Source organism: Ammodytes marinus (genome assembly GCF_949987685.1).
Source record: "Ammodytes marinus genome assembly, chromosome: 8".
Taxonomy (NCBI): domain Eukaryota; kingdom Metazoa; phylum Chordata; class Actinopteri; order Uranoscopiformes; family Ammodytidae; genus Ammodytes; species Ammodytes marinus.
Window position 1 is genome coordinate 31,830,855 of NC_137212.1, and position 19,613 is coordinate 31,850,467.

The 19,613-nt window shown below is 38.7% G+C and overlaps 1 protein-coding gene across 1 annotated transcript in view; it reads right to left on the reverse strand.

Annotated features, from left to right (window-relative positions):
* Positions 1-5,350: 5,350 nt before the first annotated feature.
* Positions 5,351-19,613, reverse strand: part of LOC307254492 (uncharacterized protein) — a gene marked incomplete at both ends in the record, with an annotated part of 34,913 nt that continues 20,650 nt past the window's right edge. Inside the window, 9 exons of the mRNA XM_080032886.1 lie at positions 5,351-7,908; positions 8,194-9,592; positions 9,699-9,989; positions 10,905-11,038; positions 11,654-11,890; positions 12,290-12,511; positions 13,444-13,586; positions 14,351-14,877; positions 15,022-15,207. Coding sequence (XP_079889012.1) covers positions 5,351-7,908; positions 8,194-9,592; positions 9,699-9,989; positions 10,905-11,038; positions 11,654-11,890; positions 12,290-12,511; positions 13,444-13,586; positions 14,351-14,877; positions 15,022-15,207 — 5,697 coding nt within the window. The remainder of the gene's footprint in view (positions 7,909-8,193; positions 9,593-9,698; positions 9,990-10,904; positions 11,039-11,653; positions 11,891-12,289; positions 12,512-13,443; positions 13,587-14,350; positions 14,878-15,021; positions 15,208-19,613) is intronic.

Genomic DNA, 19,613 nt, shown 5'->3' on the forward strand with positions numbered 1-19,613 from the left:
GGTTTGACTGTTAACCTCCACACTGCTGCTGCTGTGATGATTTGCTGAGAGGGGGAATTTATTTTGTACTAATGTTCTTGGTGCACATACCAATAATACTGCCTCTGTGCTAATGCAAATCATAGCTGAAACTGGAAACCTAGTATCTCCATTTTTCTTTTTTCTTCATAAATCAGGGCTATTGGTCACACTTCACATCTGTGTTTTGGTTTTAAAAAGTTGTAACCAATGAAAAGTATTAAAAAGAGCTTGTGACTTGACGATGCAGAGTTTATTTTAAAAATACAGTGTTTTTTTATTTCCTGAAAATGACCATTTTGGACATACAAGGTTTCTGCCTGACGGCGATGAAATACAGGTGTAAGCCTGACACTGCAGTTTACAGAATAACATCTTGCTGCCTTCAGGGCAAAACTGATGAGATTGCTGATGACATGAGAACAAGACGCCTCAGACGTTCTCAACATTCAGTCAGAACAAAGAGACAAAGGCAAACTAAAGCAATGACTCATTCATTAGTTTCCAACTGTCCACGTTCTGAATTCATACTCACACTACAGCAGTTATTTAAAAGATAATAAAAAATTTATTTATATAGCACCTTTAAAAAATATAGTTACAAGTGCTTTACAAATAGTAGTAAAACAAATAATAAAAAAAACTATTCAAATTAAATTAAAACACATGTATCATTTCCAATACAACCATAAAAACATGGTAAAATAGTACAGCTAAGCCAACGGTTAATAAAAAGCCATACGAGAAAAGTGAGTTTTAAGAAGAGACTTGAAAGAGGATACTGACTCTGCCGGCCTGAGATCTCCAGGCAGGAAGTTCCACAGCTGTGAGGCCGGAACGGTGAAGGCTCGGTCCCCTTTTGTGACCAGTTGGGATTTTGGAAGCACTTGTAGGGCACTGCTAGGCAGTGGTCAGGTTCAAATGGAGTGAGTAGACCATTCAGGGATTTAACAACAAGCAGTAAAATCTTAAAATCAATTCTAAAACTCACAGGTAACTAGTGAAGGGCAGCATGGACTGGCGTAATGTGGACACTTCTCTCGGTACGTGTCAAAAGCCTGGCGGCAGAATTTTTGTTGACTGTAGTAATATGTTTTTCTTGCTGATGCCGGGATCAATTGTAATAGTCAAGTCTATATGAAATAAAAGCATTTTCTAAATCTGCAGGAGAGAGGAATGATCTGATTGCGACCAGCTGTCTCAGTTGAGCAAAGCAGGACTGTGTGACTTTGGTCATCTGTGTGTTGAATGATATCTCTGATGACATTTATCAAAAATTACCCCAAGGTCAACATTCATAGATAGTGCGCATTCACGAGGAGAGCGTATTGATAGTGCTGGTGCTTGATGGGGTGATAATAAGTACTAACTACAGCAATGTGTAACTTTACTGTAGTTTTCAAATGGCTGTACAAGTATAGTGTATAGTGCTGTCTTGAGCATTTTTGTTAACAAAACTTTGTTTATTATTATATTATAACATTTTAATACTAAAACATTCATGCTTTTTGCTGTGAACTTTGTTTGACTCACAATATACAACTTGCTCAATTTTCACAAGAGGAGTACTGAATGGCCTTGGAGAGAGAAGAGACCCCCACATTCTTTCTTGGACATTGTATGAAGAATAACATTTGCTTGATAAAGGTTCTGGGAATAGTGTAATTAAAAGTCATCCCCCTATTGCCAGGAACTCAAGGACCAGACACACGAACAGACTGGTTCGCATACACATTTTTCATACATAAAGCCTTGTGCTACTGTTCATTTCATTGTCTCAATTCATGTATGCTACACTTGTGATGCAAATGATACCCTTGCTTTTGCTGTTGCAAGTAAAAACCAACCTGCTTTGAAAATGCCTGAGTGATCTCTTTATTAAAAACACTTGGGTTTTTTGATAAAATAATTTCTTTAACAATTTTCAGGTAGTGTCACCGAGTTCTGACCTTTTTTTTGCATTGGAAAACACTGAGAGAATAAACTGTCATAATGAAAACATGACAAAGCCATTTGACTATCTTGTTCATAAACGATGGTGTCAAGACTTCTCATTTTGATGACACTGGCAGTTTCATTGACATGAATACTGTTAACAGAATTTAATTTGCTTTATTGTATAATATTTTAATGCACAATACATGCTTTCTGGCTGTTGAACTTTGTCCCAGTAAACTTAAAGAACTCCAAAGTGTTTTGCTACAAGTTGTTGTTTAGCCTTGAAGAAGAAACTGCCTAATAAGATTTTGGCACATACAGAGGTATGACGCATTCATGTGCACAATAGTTGAGGAGAAAAGACTCCCTAAATTTCCCATATCCTGTTATCTGCCTAATTAAAAATGTTTCTGCTTTCGCCAGCAAAACGGGCTGGACACACAAACCGCGTGTATACGCCTACACATTTCACTACATATAATCTCTGTACACTGTTCATTCGATGTATTCAACCATGTATCAAGCCAGGTACATTGTTGATTCCCTTGTATGCTGTTTGCAAGTAAATTTCACCTGCTTTCAAGAAGGCCTGACTCAGTTTCAATTATTCAAACACTTGGTGAAATAATTCTAGTAACAAATACTTGCTTTTGAGGAATAGACTATCCATTTTGAGCAAGTGACGTACTCTTGCAGGTTATCCACTAGGTTTTGCAGTTTGCACTAATTGTTTTGAGAAATGCACTAACTGCTGTGCAAATTTTAATAGTGATGTGAGAAAAGCACCAAAGTGACTGAGAAAAACTGTAATAAGGATTCTGGGGTTGTGACCTTGTTTAGCAATAAGTTGTGAAAAAGAATTGTTCTTTACTTGCTTGATTTTATGCTGGTAGGTGAACATTAGGTTTCTAAGAGATGCAAGAGAGACACTTGAATTATCTTTTTTCCACTTCCTCTCTGCCGTCCTACAATTTGACTTTAAAAACCCTTACTGTATGTCCTCATTCAGCCAAGGCAGAGAGGAGGGCTTCAGCTTTCTGTATCTGACCAGAGCTATAGAATCTAAAATGTTTATGCTGAAGCTGTTAAAAACACTGACAAGCTCGTCCACACTGAGGCAATGTTTACTGCTGTCAAATGACATGTTCGAAGGGATCGAAGCTTGATGGAAACTAGGAGCAGAGAGTGAGTTAAGGGGACGGGAGCGAATCAGACTCAAATCAGCTAGCTTCATATCATCCACACAGAAACCATGGGAGATCACAAGATGAAGTGTGTGCCCTTTGACATGACTGGGGTGCTTCACAAATTAAAAGAGACTAAGAGTTTGATAAAATATATAGATAGGCAAGGCAAGTTTATTTCTAAAGCACATTTCGGACACAAGGCCATTCAAGGTGCTTTACAGAAGCAAGATTAAAATGCATCAAGTATAGAGCACACATTAAAAGATAGATAGATGGATAGATAGATAGATAGATAGATAGATAGATAGATAGATAGATAGATAGATAGATAGATAGATAGATAGATAGATAGATAGATAGATAGATAGATAGATGGATAGATTTTGCAGTTAGAACCTTCTTAAAAATGTAAACTTTTATTCAATACATAAAATCAATGTATTAGAAAAAAACTCAACAACTCAGTGATGTTTTTAATGTGTACACCGAACCATCTGTTCACATCAAAGATTTGATATTTTCTTGAAAAAACATATTACAACTCATAACATTTTACAAACAGAAAATTCCCCAAAGTTGTCTGTACTAGTTTATGCTGACGCTTTATGGCATTTCGCATTGTATGTTTTAATTTGCTTCTGTCCCTTTTTGACTGTCATGTTTTTAAATCAATTATTTTCGCTACAACATTTTCTTAATAGTCTGGACAAGAGAAGCCAGTGTTTTACCTCTGAATATAGTTACTGTCCTTGTGTGTCCTGCAGTGCATCATCTACAAGCTTGCTCTAACACAAACCCAGATGGAAGCATGGCAGAGTTAGCATCAGACCACTAAACTGTTCACCTTAGCAACAACAAACATTCAACCCCTTATTGCCTTACTGCTGCAATCGCTCAAGTACTAAAAGTAACTAGATTAACTAATGATAACAATGTAAACACACAAACATCAAATGTGTTGAGCTCATTTAACCGCTGCTGCAAAGAAGTGTGACACAAGGTGAAATTGATAGGTCCTCCTGAGTAGATAGAGACTTTATATTTATTTTAATAATGAAGAAAACATTTAGGATAAATAAAGCTATCCAAAATCCAAAATGTTACTATTTTTTTAAAGTAGTGCATGTAAATAACCCATTAATGACAAAAAGTCTGATGTTCCCTAATGCAATATGACACAACAAAGTTCAGGATCAACTGCATTTATGTCACTGGTATTAACTACTAGGCCATGTAGTCACCCCTAATGTAAACCTCATCAGGAGATCATTACTCCTAAACAATATCACTTACTTTTAGCAAAACCCAATTAGAAAAATGCTGAATACTGTAATTTTATTTAAGAAGACTATCAATTTAAATTACAGTATACTTTCTGTTGTGTACATTTAGTGTTCTCTTTGGATTTTGCATTTCAATTAAGTAATAGTTTTTATCATTTTAATCTTAAAGCTTATATGATGAGGAAATACGTATGTTCAGTGTGGAGTATTGATGGTGTCAATTGACTGGAGCAAAGTAAACTGGTGACAATTTCAGATAAAGGTTCCCTTTCCACCAGTTAAACATATTCCGTCAAGTAATGATTTACATTTACGTAAAAGCTAGAAAGGAGAGATGCCTCCTAACACAAACAGTAAAATGAAAGATACATCATGCAAAATATTTCAAATTCTATTTGCAAGTGGTTGCAATTAAAATGATTTACCCATCACCAAAATGTTAAACAGAGGATTGGAACTTGCTATATTTACATCAGTGATGTTTGCAATCAAAACGAAAAGCAAAATGTGCATCATAGGTTCAACTGTTGCACTGCAGTGTGTTATGTTTCAGCATTTACTCTTTTACTGTAAATGTAAAATGTGCCACAGTGGCTTGCTTTGAACTAAAAATGTACCCACCATCATTTAAAAAATACTCTGACCAGCCAAAATACATTCTGTTGTTGGTCTCTGGGAAAGGACTCCATTTAGAAAGGGACAAGGTGTTTGCTAAACAGCTGTGTGTAACTGAGCTTTGGGAAAGATAAACACAAAGTCTCAACACTCCAACACAAAGCAAACAGCTGATGTGGTTAATCACTGCCATCTACTAAGCTGAATCAACACATTCAGGAGTTTCCAAATCAACTGGAGCCTACTGCCTCCACATTGAAAGCTGATGGAAGCTGTATACTTGTTGATGCAGCTTTAATCTGAAAGCAATCACTGTTGCTTACATTTTCCAGATGGGCTTTTTGGACTTTGAGACATCTTTTTGGAGCCCTTTTTACTCTTTCTGGATTGGTTCCGAGGAGTTTGGCTGATAACTGTCTCAAGTTGTATAGGACTCACTTGATCACCACCTGCTTCAACTTTTGACTCAACCTCTATGGAAGCAGGTTCCCCCAAGAGGTCTGGGCCTACCCCTGCTGCTCCTCCAGTCATGTGCACACTCTCAGTCTGAATAAGACTACCAGCCTCCTCAGTTACTTCACTCATTGCAACAAAACCTGCAGCTGCTGTCTCTGCTGAGCCTGGGATTGTATCATCTGGTCCCTCTCCAACCTCAAAAGTGACATCTGTTTGGCCGTTTTTGCATGTGAGAACTTCACCCTCACTTTGTTTAGTTGTAATTACATCAATGTTCTGGTACTCACGAGTTGTTTTGCCCTCCGCTACTTGTTCAGATGCCAATATGCTAGTTATGGCCTCTTGTACTTCCTTTGACATAACAACCTGTCCTGTGGCCACCCTGGATGATCTCAGTTCCTCTGTAAATGTAACCACATCGTTCAAACCCTCAATGTCAGCACCCTTCACTAAATCCATATCCATGTCTCCCATCTCTGAAGAGTCTATCTCTTGACGTACTTGATGTGTAGTAACTATACCAGGTATTTTCTCAGTTTCAGTCACCAGTGACATTGTTGCCACCTGAACCATCTCTGCATGTTGACTTGCTAAACAAGAATCTTCCTCAAATAAACATTCAGTCTCTGAAGACTGAGAGTTCTCTTCTAACATTGGGTAAGACCTGGTAGCTTCATCCTCTTCTGAATGTTGCCCATATTGGTCTTCTGGGACACTAGCATTTGGCTGTAAAGGAGACGTCAAAATAGCCTCCTCTTTATCTCCATCATTTATGGTATCTGAGCACATGAGTTGATTCTGCGGCTGAGAACTTGTCCCTGTTAAGTCTTGTCTTTTGCCATCTTGGTCACCTGAAAATCCATAGGTTAGCTGTATGGGGGGCACATCTTTGTCCCCTTTCTCTCCTTCACTTATAGTATCTGAAATGAGCTCCTCCTCTATTTGAGCAGTTGTGTGGGAAGCATATTCTTCTTCACTATCTTCCTCTTCATTTGAGATGCTGGTTGTTTGCTGTATAGATAAATCATCTTCCTTCCCAATATTATCCTTTTTGTCTCCATATCTTATGTTGTCTTCTGAGATGAGCTGATCTTCAACTTGGGAAATCACACTTCCTGAATCTTCACCTACAATCATATCCTGATCATTCGAAATGCTCAGATGTGGAGTCACTTCCTTCGCCATATGCTCGTCTTTTTCTCCAATATTTATATTGCCATCTGTGATGAGCTGATCCTCCACTATAGAACTCTTCCTTGAGGACTGTTTTTTTTCACGGTCTTCTTCAATATCTGAGATGTTACTCGTTTGCTGTAAAGGTGACAACTTTTCCTCCATGATATTCTCATCTTTCTCTCCATCTCCGTCTTCCTCCACCTGGGAAATCACACTTCCTGCATCTTTTCTTCCAATCACTTCATCTTGGCTGTCTGTGATGCTAACTTGTTGATGTACAGGTAAAGCCACTCCCTCCACAACTTTCTCCTTTTTCTCTAGAACATTTTGCTTACCATCTGAAATCAAGACGTCTTCCATTTGACAACTTGTGTGTGATGCATCATCTTTTGAACTATCCTCATCTTGGTCAATTGAGGAACTTATATGTCGCTGTACTGGTGAAACCATTTCCTCCATAGCATCCCCATCTTTCTCTGTCTCTGTATCAGTAATGATGTCATCTGAGATGACCGTATCTGGCATTATAGGACTTGTGCTCAAAGCATGGTGTCGTTCAGTGCATTCATCTTGGTCATCAGGCATGCTGAAACTTTGCGATAACACTTCTTCCTCTAAAATGATCTCACCTTTCATATCTGTCTTTGCATAGCCTAAGTCTGTCTCAACCCCTTCACTATGATCCATCTGGAGTTCTGCCATTGCGCCTTCTTTAGGGATGGACAGCTCTCTAGTCTCATTTAACGAGTCTGTTGAAATCTCATTTGGAGGGGTTGCTGACAATTGATCACCCACAGTGTTGAGTCCTAGTTCAGAATCAGACAATTGCTCCTGCTCAGCCTTAAAATCTTCATGTGCATTACTGGTGACAGTAGTTATTTCTTCTGCCTGGATGCTATCAAGATTTGTTTCTAAGTCTGAAACAACTGTTTTTGCTGGACTGATAACTTCCTCCAGTTCCTTTCCATTTTTAGCATCTTTGATTTCATTTGATTGAGGTTCTGACCCCCCGTCTTCAGAACTTCCATCCTCTGGACCTTCAGCTATGCCAGGTTGAAAAGGTTCTCCTTCTTTTTCCACTTCTTTTTCATCTTCAATGTTTATGTGGTCTGGAGTTGAAGCAGCTCCCTCTCCTTGAGTAAATGCTGTTGTGTCATTATTTTCTATTCCTGTGTAAACTAAATGTGTCTCATCTGATCCAGATAGCAAACCTTCAGTGGAGGCCATGTTAGTGGCTATAGAAATATTTTCCATAGAAAAGCATTCAGAAGGAACATGATTTCCCTGCTGTTCTGTTTGTTGAGCCTTAGCTTCAGTCATTTCATAGAATTGATTGGTCACAATTTCAACCAGCTCATCTCCTGTTTGTTCTACTACTATGTCAGACTGCTCAAATGATGTATGTAGTACATCTGGCCCTTGTAATGATGTCACAATATCTTTCTCAAGATTTGAAATTGAATATTTTTCTGACCCTTTTGTTGGATACTCTTGGATATTCTCATTGTCTTCAAATGTACTTTGGACCAGCTCACTAGGATCCTCATGATCTAATGTTGTGTCTTGCTTAAATGTGTAGGTGATCACATGTTCTGATTGCTTTTCAACAGTATCATCTTGCATGTTCTGAGCTGGATCACTGTCATCCTCAAACAGATTTTCCATCATTACCTCTTTCGCTGAAGGGGAATGAGTTTCAGTGGTTTCAGCGGTAATGACCGTATTTGCAATTATAAGGGTTTTGTCTTCCCCTGATGAATCTATTCTAGGTACTTCTGGAAAACCACTTGCACTGCCTGTTTGCTCCAATGGACAAACTCTGACCTCTGCCTTCTCTTCTACTACATGTCCCATTCCCATTCTTGGCTGCCCAACACCAACTCCCCAAACAGTGACCGACCCTAATCCCATCTGCCCTGGTTTCCCAACCCATGTTTTCCCCAAATTTCTATTAACTTCGACAACACCCCCCTGTTTAGCAACACTGTGTCCTGTTTGAAACTCATACACACTTCCCTGGGCTGCTGGACGTAACACCCCCTGAGGGGGAGCAGTCTCACTTACCAGGATAGAACCTCTGGGCAGAGTGCCCTGAGATGAGCCTGGAGCCACACCTGCCTCACCTGGACCGCTCTTATCTGTAACTAACATATAATTACAATTAGGATTCGGGCCAATTATTTTCCAGCCATCCACAGGGGCCGAGCCCTGCGACACACCTGGGCTAACAGGCAGCAACAGGGTGGAGCAGAGTGGACTGGTCGGGCTGGCAGGGGTTTGGGGGCTTTCAATGCCCCGGATAACTAGCCCAGAAGGAGAGCCTCGCGTTTCATTGACCACATACAGGCCACCAAAATTGGCTCCATGGGTCCCATCTGCCAGTAGAACTGTGTTTTGAAGCTGTGGTTGAACTAAATAGTGCACAGGCTGTAGCATAGGCCTGGTAGTGCAATAAATTGGCTGCTGCTGCTGTAGTACCACTGTCTGAACTTGACAGGGGAGAGTGGCAGAATAACTCATGTTAGAGGAATGACTGATGTTAGTAACAGAAGGGAGTGTCATGGATGTCGGAGCACTGCTATGGTCGGATGATGTTTTGATCTTAGTAGATGACATGACTTTCTCTGTTTTTATGTCAACACATTGCTCAATGTTGGGCTTAACAATGGGTTCAACAATATCAACAGTGGTTTTGACAGGGCCTGCTAATTTGCTTGTCAATAAGGGTTTGGGTGTTTGTTTGGGAGGGGAACAGACTTCAGCCAGAGTCATGAACTTTGACCCAAGGTCATCAAGGAACTGAAGGTCATTGTCAGATTCCAGGAGGCTACAGCAGCCCACTGAGCCAGCAGAGGAGCCCTGGCCCTCGAAATCATACCGCACCAGACCGTCTTTCATTGGCGCAACACAGAGCGCTTTCTGTTCAGAGGAAAGAAAAAGCAAAGACACTGGTATCAATAAACTTTGAACATTTGTTTGTATGTGGAAGATCTGACGGAAAAAAATAAGCATGTGCAAAGCTAACCTGTGAGTAGTAATCATTGAGGAAATAATCAGGTAGTGCCATTTCCTCATACAGGTCTGTCGTGTGTTGTGCACCAAGTGCTTGCCTGCTCAATGTAGCACTTGCATTGCTATTGCTGAACATGTAGGTATTGTCGACTTCCATCCAATTTTGTCTGAATTCATTGCAGGTTGTAGTTGTCTGATAATTTTCTGGGATTTTTGAAGGAACGCAGTTGAAGTTCGGTTCTGATGCCACCTCAATTTTCTCTTTGGTACCCAACATAATAGGAATACTTAGGAGGGGCACTTCCTACAGAAATAACAGAAGCAATTCAATGTGATATAGAATGCATCAATATGACTTGGTGTGGGCGTGGACTGAAAAGCATAATGGTCACAGTGGGCTTAAAAGTCATTACCATGCTAAGATAACATTACAACCAACAGCTGTATTTTTTTATTTAAGGCTTTACATTTTAAAGCAGAAATGTCATACTGTTTTTTTTAAGAAAAGCATTAGTCCACATTGAAAGTGGATGTAACAAACTTTACATAGATGTGGGATATTTGAGTCAGAACTTAACCATCATTTCTTGGAGGGATATTAAAATAGATAATTGAAAGATACAATTACTTATCTTAAAAATAAAATGGGTATAGATGGGTTGAATGAACCATCGGCCTTGTCCTTATTTGGACCCAATTAAAATGGTGATGTCTCTTTATTAACTAAATCTGTCTCATCTGATCTAGATAGTACACATTCTGTGCTATAGTGCTTATAGATATATATTCCTTACAAAATCCTTTAGAAGGAACATTACTTTCCTGCTATCCTGATTGTTGAGCCTTAGGTTCAGTAAATACATTGAATTCATTGGACACAATTTAATCAAGCTTAACTCCTGTTTGTTCTACCACTGTTTCAGACTGCTCAAGTGATGTCTGCAGTACACCTGGGTCTCATAAAGATTTCAAAACATCTTCCTCAGGATTTAAATTTGAAAAAAAAATCTGATTTCTGATCTGTGATGGGATTTGCCCATATGATATCCCAATGACAGACCAAACGGCCTTCTCCAACCTATAGCCTCCAAAGTGTGCATCATGGTGTCTTCCTACACAGGCATGATATTAGGAAATCATCTGAGCCTGTGTATTATTAAACTAAAATAGAACAACTTAAGCATTCTTTTCTTCACATAAAAAGGAGATTTCTGCCAACCTTATCCTCGCCTTTGCCTTCAGTGTGATAAGATATGAGGTGTTCTTTGGCATCAAATGGCAGATCCCTAAATTGGTCAGGGAAGATAGTGCCTGCTCCTCCACACTGACAGAACATCAGGAGAAGAGGGATGACTGTGGAGAGAAGCAAACATTCTGATGAATGTACGGCAAATTGAAATAATACTCAAAGGATAAACATTTAATATTAGCAATTTGATGTTATACATTTACACATTATGGCGAGAACCTTCATAAGTTAAAATTATGTTGAGTCAGAGTGTTATCAGGTAGTGACCTAATGCTTTGGTCATTAAAGCTATACTTCATAGCATCATTATTTCCATTACAACACCATCACGTAATCTATTCCTTTCATAAATGCAAATTAATTTTCAGTAAGTACACTTATTTGCTAATAACTAGAATTGCCCTTAAACATTATGCATGTAACTGCATAATACTGTACTGCATTAAATTAAAACCAACACTAATATTTATTAAGGAAGCACTTAGCATGTACACATCACTTACTTCCCTGAACATCTGTCCTTGCTTAAAGCAAAGAGGTATGTTTGAGACACGGCATGGTTTATTAAGCAGTATACCTTTAGTAACTCCTGAGTAGGGCAATAGCTACCAACAGTATAAACGAATAAAATGAAAATATTAAACATTTGTTTGAAACTGGGCTTATGTTTATCCAATGTGGTAATAATGTACAGGAGTGTTTGTTAAAGCTCAACTCACACAGCAGTAAGCACATTGCCAATAAAAGCAGGCCGATGGCTGGAGCAGAGAGATCAGATGAAGGACTAACTAGTCTCCCCGTTCTACCACAGTCGCCCATTTCCACACAGGTACAAACGTCCACAGTGAACACCTGAGGGGCCGGGCAGGACAGACCCTGAGCATCAAACACTGCCATCTGCACTTCATATGAGCCAGGCCACAGCACCTCACGTGAGTGGAGAGCAGCACTCGTCTCTAGAGACAGCAAAAGAAAGAAAGCTGTCAAATGTGCACTGTTTTATCAATGTGTAGTCCCTATTTTTTTAAATTTAAATATCAGGTTTTAAACTTTATTGTGTCTGATAGATTAAAATAAAATGTACACAAGCACAACATTTTCTTATATTGCATGGAACTAAAATCTCAAATCTTATACTTCTGATTCTGATGTAAATGCATATTCTTGTAACTTGGAAAAAAAATATCCGAATTTTAAGAAGATATGGGCTCTTTATAATGTAACCACATACACTGTAAGTCTGCTATTCATATAAAGATAATTATCAACAATTGGTAATGCAAAAGGGAAAAAAGCTCAATAATAGTGTGTCTGATTTTGTCCTGAGTGCCTGACCAGTGAGCACATATTCTTACCATTGATGATGTCTATGTCCCAGATCCCCTGTGTCCCCTCAGCTATGATTGTGAATGTGAATGGAGCAGCGTTGGGACTATCATCTTCATCAAAGCCAGTCACGTAAACAGTTTTTTGATCAGAGCACAGGCTGCTGTGAGTGGTAGTCAGGGTGGGACAGTGGTCATTGGAGTCAGTTACTTGAATGGCTATTGTTCCTGTGGCTGTCTTTGACGGCATGTCTGAGGATGACAACAGCTTAGTGAGTCAAACAACACACCAACTGTAAGGCTACACCAAAACACAGATCCACTTTCTAGTGTAAATGTCAAGTCAGTAGTGAACACCTGTGTCACTACCACAGCTTTACACAAAATAAGACTTGGACATTAGTCTTGGCATTAGTCTGACATGCTCAGTATGATGACAGCCAAAACCACCTTTATTCCTTTTTTCTGCTTGCTACTACACACACCCTTAATTTAAATTGTGTCCTATAGGAGGTCTGTTAATACTAGCAGTGGATATACATTATTTTGTTCTGGGGCTTCATCTCAGTTTACGGTTGACACACCTTGACTCAGAAAGTGGTTTGGCAGGCTCTGAGGGATCATTGGGTTCTATTTCCTAAATAACCTCAGGCAACAACGTTTATGAACTGCTCAACATGTAGGTGAGGAATCATGTTCAGAGAAGCGCTACATGAATGTACATAAATGTTGCTGATGCATTATTTATTAAAGCATTTACATGGGGCATTCGACTTCCTGAGAACTTACCGGACGATTTACGGCAGGCAAAAGGAAAAAACCTGTGTTAATGAACACTACTAAATCAAAGTTTATTTTGCTTCACCTTGGTCATATTACTATTATTAATCTTACAGAGTCACATATAAATACATTACCTCGTAGCCATATATCCTGCCATCTCATTTTCACTCGCTTCCTAAAAAAATGCACATGCCGCCGGCACGCACTAGCAAAGATCTTTAGCACAGCAGGACTGGTGCCGTAGAAACATCCCGCTTTGGTCTAAAGGGGGCTACAATCAACTACAACTAAAAGTTCCTTGTTGCTTTTAAAATCAGATAGTTCCCCTACACATTAAACAGGAGGAAATTAAGCCTAATTGTTGACAATAAATTTACAGGATTATGTACAAATGGAATTACCTTTAGTTATTGCCAGAATCTTGCCAATGTAGGTACCGTTCACCAAGAACGGCGATTCTCTATCTGGAACCTTGTTGAGTTTAATCTCAGCTGTTTCTTCATCGATGGTAAACCAGTTATCTGGATCAAAGGCTTTGGCGTAACTGGAGCAGAACAAATGTGTAAGAGATGATACAAAAACAGTAATAAAAGTGAAAAATACACAATAAAACGGGACAACAAAATAACAATTAAGTTCAACATTTGCTTAGACACACTCAATCAACTTCTTGCTGAGAGTTAGATGAGAAGATCAATGCTACACAGCTGAAGCCAGAGGACAATAAGATAAGCTTAGCATAAGGATCTGCCAACTCATCTAAAGCCATCAAGTTAATTTCGGGTGAGTTAGAAAATAAACTGGACAGAACTATTGTATATTCAAAGGAAAGCATTTGCTTTGAGTTGTAGAAGGCATGGGTTCTCAGGAAATATATTGACATTATGCCAGAGAGATGTGCTGCTGTGATTGCTGCTGAAGGTGGACATACCAAATATTAAAGTTAAACGTGGATAAAAACAGTAGGAGTGACTGATATTTGTTGTGCTAAGAACAACCAACTGCATATTTCATGAACATTTTGAAAAGAAATCAAGTTTTGGAGACAACAAAAAAAGGGAATATTTTCAGATCTGTCAGGTGTTCTAATTATTTTGGCCACCACTGTAAATATCTTGAAAACTATTGGATCATCATCATCAGGTCAAAATTGTTGTTTACTGTATATGTAAATTATTTATAATGTTATATTATTAAAAATACTTTGGTTAACACTGATGACATCCCGACCAGAACTGTACCAATGCCAACAGTCTCACAGGTTTAATCTTAGACCCTTGAAGTTCTCTTAACTGCAGCTTGAATTACCTGACGTCTTCAGCTGGTTTTCCTGTGTCTGGATCAACAGCGGCAAACTGTGTGATTAAACCATCAACAGGTGCATTATTTGGATCTTCTGATACAGGAACATGCTTGGTGTCAGGTATGAATGCTGGATCCTCTGGCATATTATTCACTGCTATCTTAATTGAATAGTTATTCGCTGGTGCATTTGGTTTGACACCTGGTTCAAGTCCTGCATCCACTCCTCCATCTAGGCCCACGTCTACACCTCCATTCCCCCCTGCATCCAGCCCCAGGTCCACATCCACATCGACTCCAGCCCCTGCTCCAGCACCAGCCCCGGCTCCAGCACCAGCCCCAGCTCCAGCCCCTGCTCCAGCACCAGCACCAGCCCCAGCACCAGCCCCTGCTCCAGCTCCGGCAGCTGGGGAGCCACCCTCTCCAACCTGAAGGCCCACATCCATGGCTATAGCACCACCCTCCACAAAAGGAGCTACATTCTCAATGAGCAAGCCTAGCTCTAGATCCTGGATTTCTTCAAAATCCAGTGGCTGTTTGGTCCAGGATTGAAGGTATAAAATGTCATGGAGAGAAAAGTCAACAGCAGATAAATGTTAGGGAGGTACCCAACACTAGTACAGTACTTCATCAAAAATATTATACTATTTAGAGTTCCAGAACACAAGTCTAAATACCTTGATTAGCTTAAGGATCCCCTCATTTGTTTCCTTGTCTGTCTCAATAGAGAATATATTATCCTCATTTCCTTTGGAGATTGTGAAGACAGTGAGCCAGTTGTCTGTGTGTTCAAGGTCTTTGTCCAGAGATTTGATTTTCATCACAATAACATCAGCAACATTTTCATCCACTGAGCCAGTGTACTGAAAACAGAACAAGATTCAAAAATGCAGTCTGTTATTGAAAAACAGTGAATGTGCCAACAAATGTCATCAAGATTTACTGTCAATTCTCTGTCTGCATGGGCTCTATGCCTTCCTGTGCATATTTTCTTTGCAATTTCAGACTATCAGTGATTCTTAAGAAGCGGGACAAAAGGCCGTCTTCCAATATTAACTGCTGTTATGTTTAAAAGTAAAAATATTTAAAATTGTAGATGTTATTAGGGATTAAGAATAGAATGTCTGGAGCACAATTATCCCCTTACATTTTATTTTATCATTATTATGTCAAATATATGACACTTGTTATCTTCTCACGACATCCAAACCAGTGTCCACAGAGAAGGGTTCAATCATTCATATGCAATAAAACCTATTAAAAATGTACTTTAATGATTAAAAAGAGCTTTTTAATCAAAAGCAACACTGCATAATCTCTCACATCAATAAAAACTGTTTTTCTACAACACATTCATGTTTTATATGGTTTCAAAGTGCTGGGACACTTTTAGTCACCACCGTCAGACAATCCATTCAAATGTAATAAAATCAGGCAAAATAAGGGGCAGCTGTCACTATGAAGGACCTCTTGTCACATTATACCTCTGCAGAGTACATTAGAGTCAGACAGGCTCTGATTAGTGTTGTAGTTTTAGAAGATTTTACATTCCAAATCTTGAAAGTCCTGCGTTACAACCATGTCAACACCAACTTACAATTTCTGAAGAAGTTATTTGAAATGTTTCGATCATTTTATTTTCCTGAAGCAGTTCATACTAGCACCTAACATCAACAGAAAAACCAAATGGCTACTAGATAATATCCATTATGTTATGTAAATATAGAAATAGGGTTTTGTTTTTCTAATACTGTATTTATGGAAACTCTCACAATCTTCTTTTGTCATTGATGATTCTTAAAAAAGTACAGGATGATATACAAAATGAGGCGATTTGGTGTGAGTCTGTTAGAGCAAGTCTGATTGAAAGACTGTAATGTGAATCTTGAATTAACGCTCAACCAATAATACAAGCTGTTATGAAATATCTGTTATTGATTATTGATGGTTAAAATGACTACATCTGGGTTTTTGTCACCGCCGTCAGATATGTCAAATCGATAAGATATACTTGTCAACCCCGTCAGATATGTGTAAACTCCATCAGATTTTAATTGGCTAATATTGCAAAATGCTATTTCATAGTTGTTGAGGAATGGTTGGTCATATGTGAAAATCCAACCAGTCACCTAACATGAGAATGTGTTTTGAAATTTGAAACACATCTTGATTGATGTTCATTCAAAGTAAAAATTCTATTACACAGTTCAACTGAATAACTAAAATGTATATCCATATACATTTTGAAAATATTTTTTGTGGCCTCTGTCAGTCTTGGTGAATATTTGTGCTCACTATACATATCATGGGTCTAGCATAAATTGAGGGAAAATTCATTTGTGTTTTTGGTGTCTGACGGTGTTGACACAAAATAAGGAATAGCAAGGTAAAAAGCCCATTTTGATGAAAAGGATAAAAGCTGGGAGGTTGTGTCAAAGTTAGCTCAGTAGCTTAGTATATGTTGGATACAAACATGTAATTTAATTTGCCTAAACATAGGGTTTGTATTTTTTTAACATTGCACCCTGTTTTGTCCCACTTCTCATGAATCACTGATATGCAGGTTATTTATGAACCGTTATGATCTGTTGGTGTTGTCATCACGTTATCATAAAGAGTTAACCAGGATAAAATAGATAAATAATAAAACATTACATCCATTAAAAAAGAACAAGCTGCTTTTAGAGCTGCAAGACAAAAGCTAAACTAAAATATTATGACTGGAGCAATGTGGCATTTAATTTGATATTAAAATGGGAACTTAAGTACTTACAGTGGCTTGCAGAAGTATTCATACTCCTTGAACTTTTCCACATTTTGCCGCGTTAAGACCACAAACGTACATTTATTTTATTGGGATTTTATGTGATAAACCAACACAAAGTGGTGCATGCTTGTGAAGTGTAATGAAAATGAAACATAGTTTTCAATTTTTTTATAAATAAAAAACTGGGACTCGTCTTCAGAAAGAGTGAGGCAGTGGTTCAGCGAAGCGTTTCGAGCTGTGCTGGCGGTCGGCGCCTGGGGGCATGCACTTTAAAATTTCTGTGGAATTTTCTAGTTGATGTATTGTTCCTGTGTTAAATCATGCAAGAGATACCATTAATCCTAGTGAATTTCTGATAGTTCATGAAGTACTACATGAGTAAATTCATGATAATTCATGTACCTGTACCATTAATATGTTTATACTAGGGCTGTCAAAATTAACGTGTTAACGCAGGGTGATTAATTTCTGGAATTAACGCATGTGCAGAATGATCCGCCCCGTGCATCCCACCCGCTCTGTACTACAGTCACTCTAACGTTGTGGCTGACCCAGGATCAGTAGCTGCGTGCGGCCAAACATAGCAGCACACTAGTCTGTGTTTTAAACTGCTAACCACAAACTGGGGGGTCAGCTGATGGGTTAGCACCTGCTGTGTTTTCAGTTATCTGTGTTTTGTTTTCCTTTTTTTGTGTGTTGTTTTTTTGTTTTTTTTCCTCTGTATTTTGCTACTCTTTTTGTTATCGGAGCAACTCTTTTTACTCTCACTATAACTGAGCTAGATGAAGGGAAATCTTAATTTAATTAGTTGGAATGTCAAGGGGCTAAATCACCAAGTGAAAAGGGGTAAGGTCTTAACCCACCTAAAACGGCTCAGGGCTGGAATAGTTTTCCTTCAAGAAACCCACTTGCATGACTCTGACCATGGGCGACTAAGTAAATGCTGGCGTGGACAATTTTTTCGTTCTAATTTCAGGGCTAAGGCCAGGGGCACAGCTATCCTTATTGATAGTAATATTCCTTTTGAGTCCTCAAACATTATATCAGACAAAAATGGACGTTTTATTATTGTTTCAGGCAAACTTTACAATAAGTCAGTCATCTTGGCCAACGTCTACGCGCCTAACGTCGACGATGTAGAATTCTTTAAGAGATTTTTTTCTCAACTCCCCGATCTCAATTCCCATTCTCTTATTCTTGGTGGGGATTTTAATTGTTATCTAGATCCAGTCTTAGATCGCTCTTCCCCCAAACCTGCCACTCTTAGCAGATCTGCAGGTTATATCAAATCATTTCTTGCTGATTATAGCCTCTCTGATCCATACAGGTTTTTATACCCCACAGGAAGAGAATATTCATTCTTTTCACATGTCCACCACACTTACACCCGAATTGATTATTTTTTTGTTGATAATTCATTGATGTCAGACCTTAAGTCATGCAGTTATGAAAGTATTGTGATCTCTGATCACGCTCCTCTGCTCCTTCAACTGGCTTTCTCTGACGTTGAGTATACAAGAAGGCAGTGACTGGAGACTGGATCCATTGTTGCTCTCAGATGAGAGTTTTCTTTCACACATCTCTACACATATTAAAACTTTTTTGAGTATAAATAAAACACCAGATGTGTCCAATGCAACAATTTGGGAAGCCCTGAAAGCCTATTTGAGAGGTGAAATTATATCATTTGCAGCATACAAAAATAAGTGTACAAAACAGAAACAAACTGAAATTGCTGATCAGATTCTGAACATAGACAGACAGTATGCTAATTCACCTTCATCTGAACTTTACAAAGAACGTTTAAAACTTCAGACAGAATTCAACCTTCTTTCCTCTCGTCAGGAAACCTTTTTCAGTAACCTAAACATGCCTTCCCTTTCTCAAGACCTGAGACATAGCCTTGAGGCACCTATTACTCAGAGGGAAATTATTGCAGCAATAACATCTATGCAATCAGGCAAATCTCCTGGTCCAGACGGACTTCCATCTGACTTTTTTAAGAAATTTTCAGCCGAATTATCGCCTTTTTTATGTTCAGTATTCTCAGACTACTTATTCTTTTTATGTTCAGACTTCATTATGTTCAGACTTCATTTGACTCAGGTAAACTCCCGCCTTCGTTCTACCAGGCCTGTATTTCCCTGTTGTTAAAAAAGGATAAAGATCCTCTAGATTGTGCATCATACCGACCAATTTCACTATTAAATACGGATGTGAAGATACTTGCTAAAATTCTCGCCCACAGATTAGAGGATGTTCTCCCCTCTATCATATCCCCCGACCAAACTGGGTTTATAAAGGGACGCCAATCATTTTATAATATCCGCCGGCTAATGAACATTTTATATTCCCCAGAAATATTGAATCAGAATGCCTCGCTTCTATGGATGCTGAAAAAGCTTTTGATAGAGTAGAATGGAATTATTTGTTTTTCACCCTTGAGAAATTCGGTTTGGGTCCTGTTTTCACTTCTTGGGTTAAATTATTATATGCATGCCC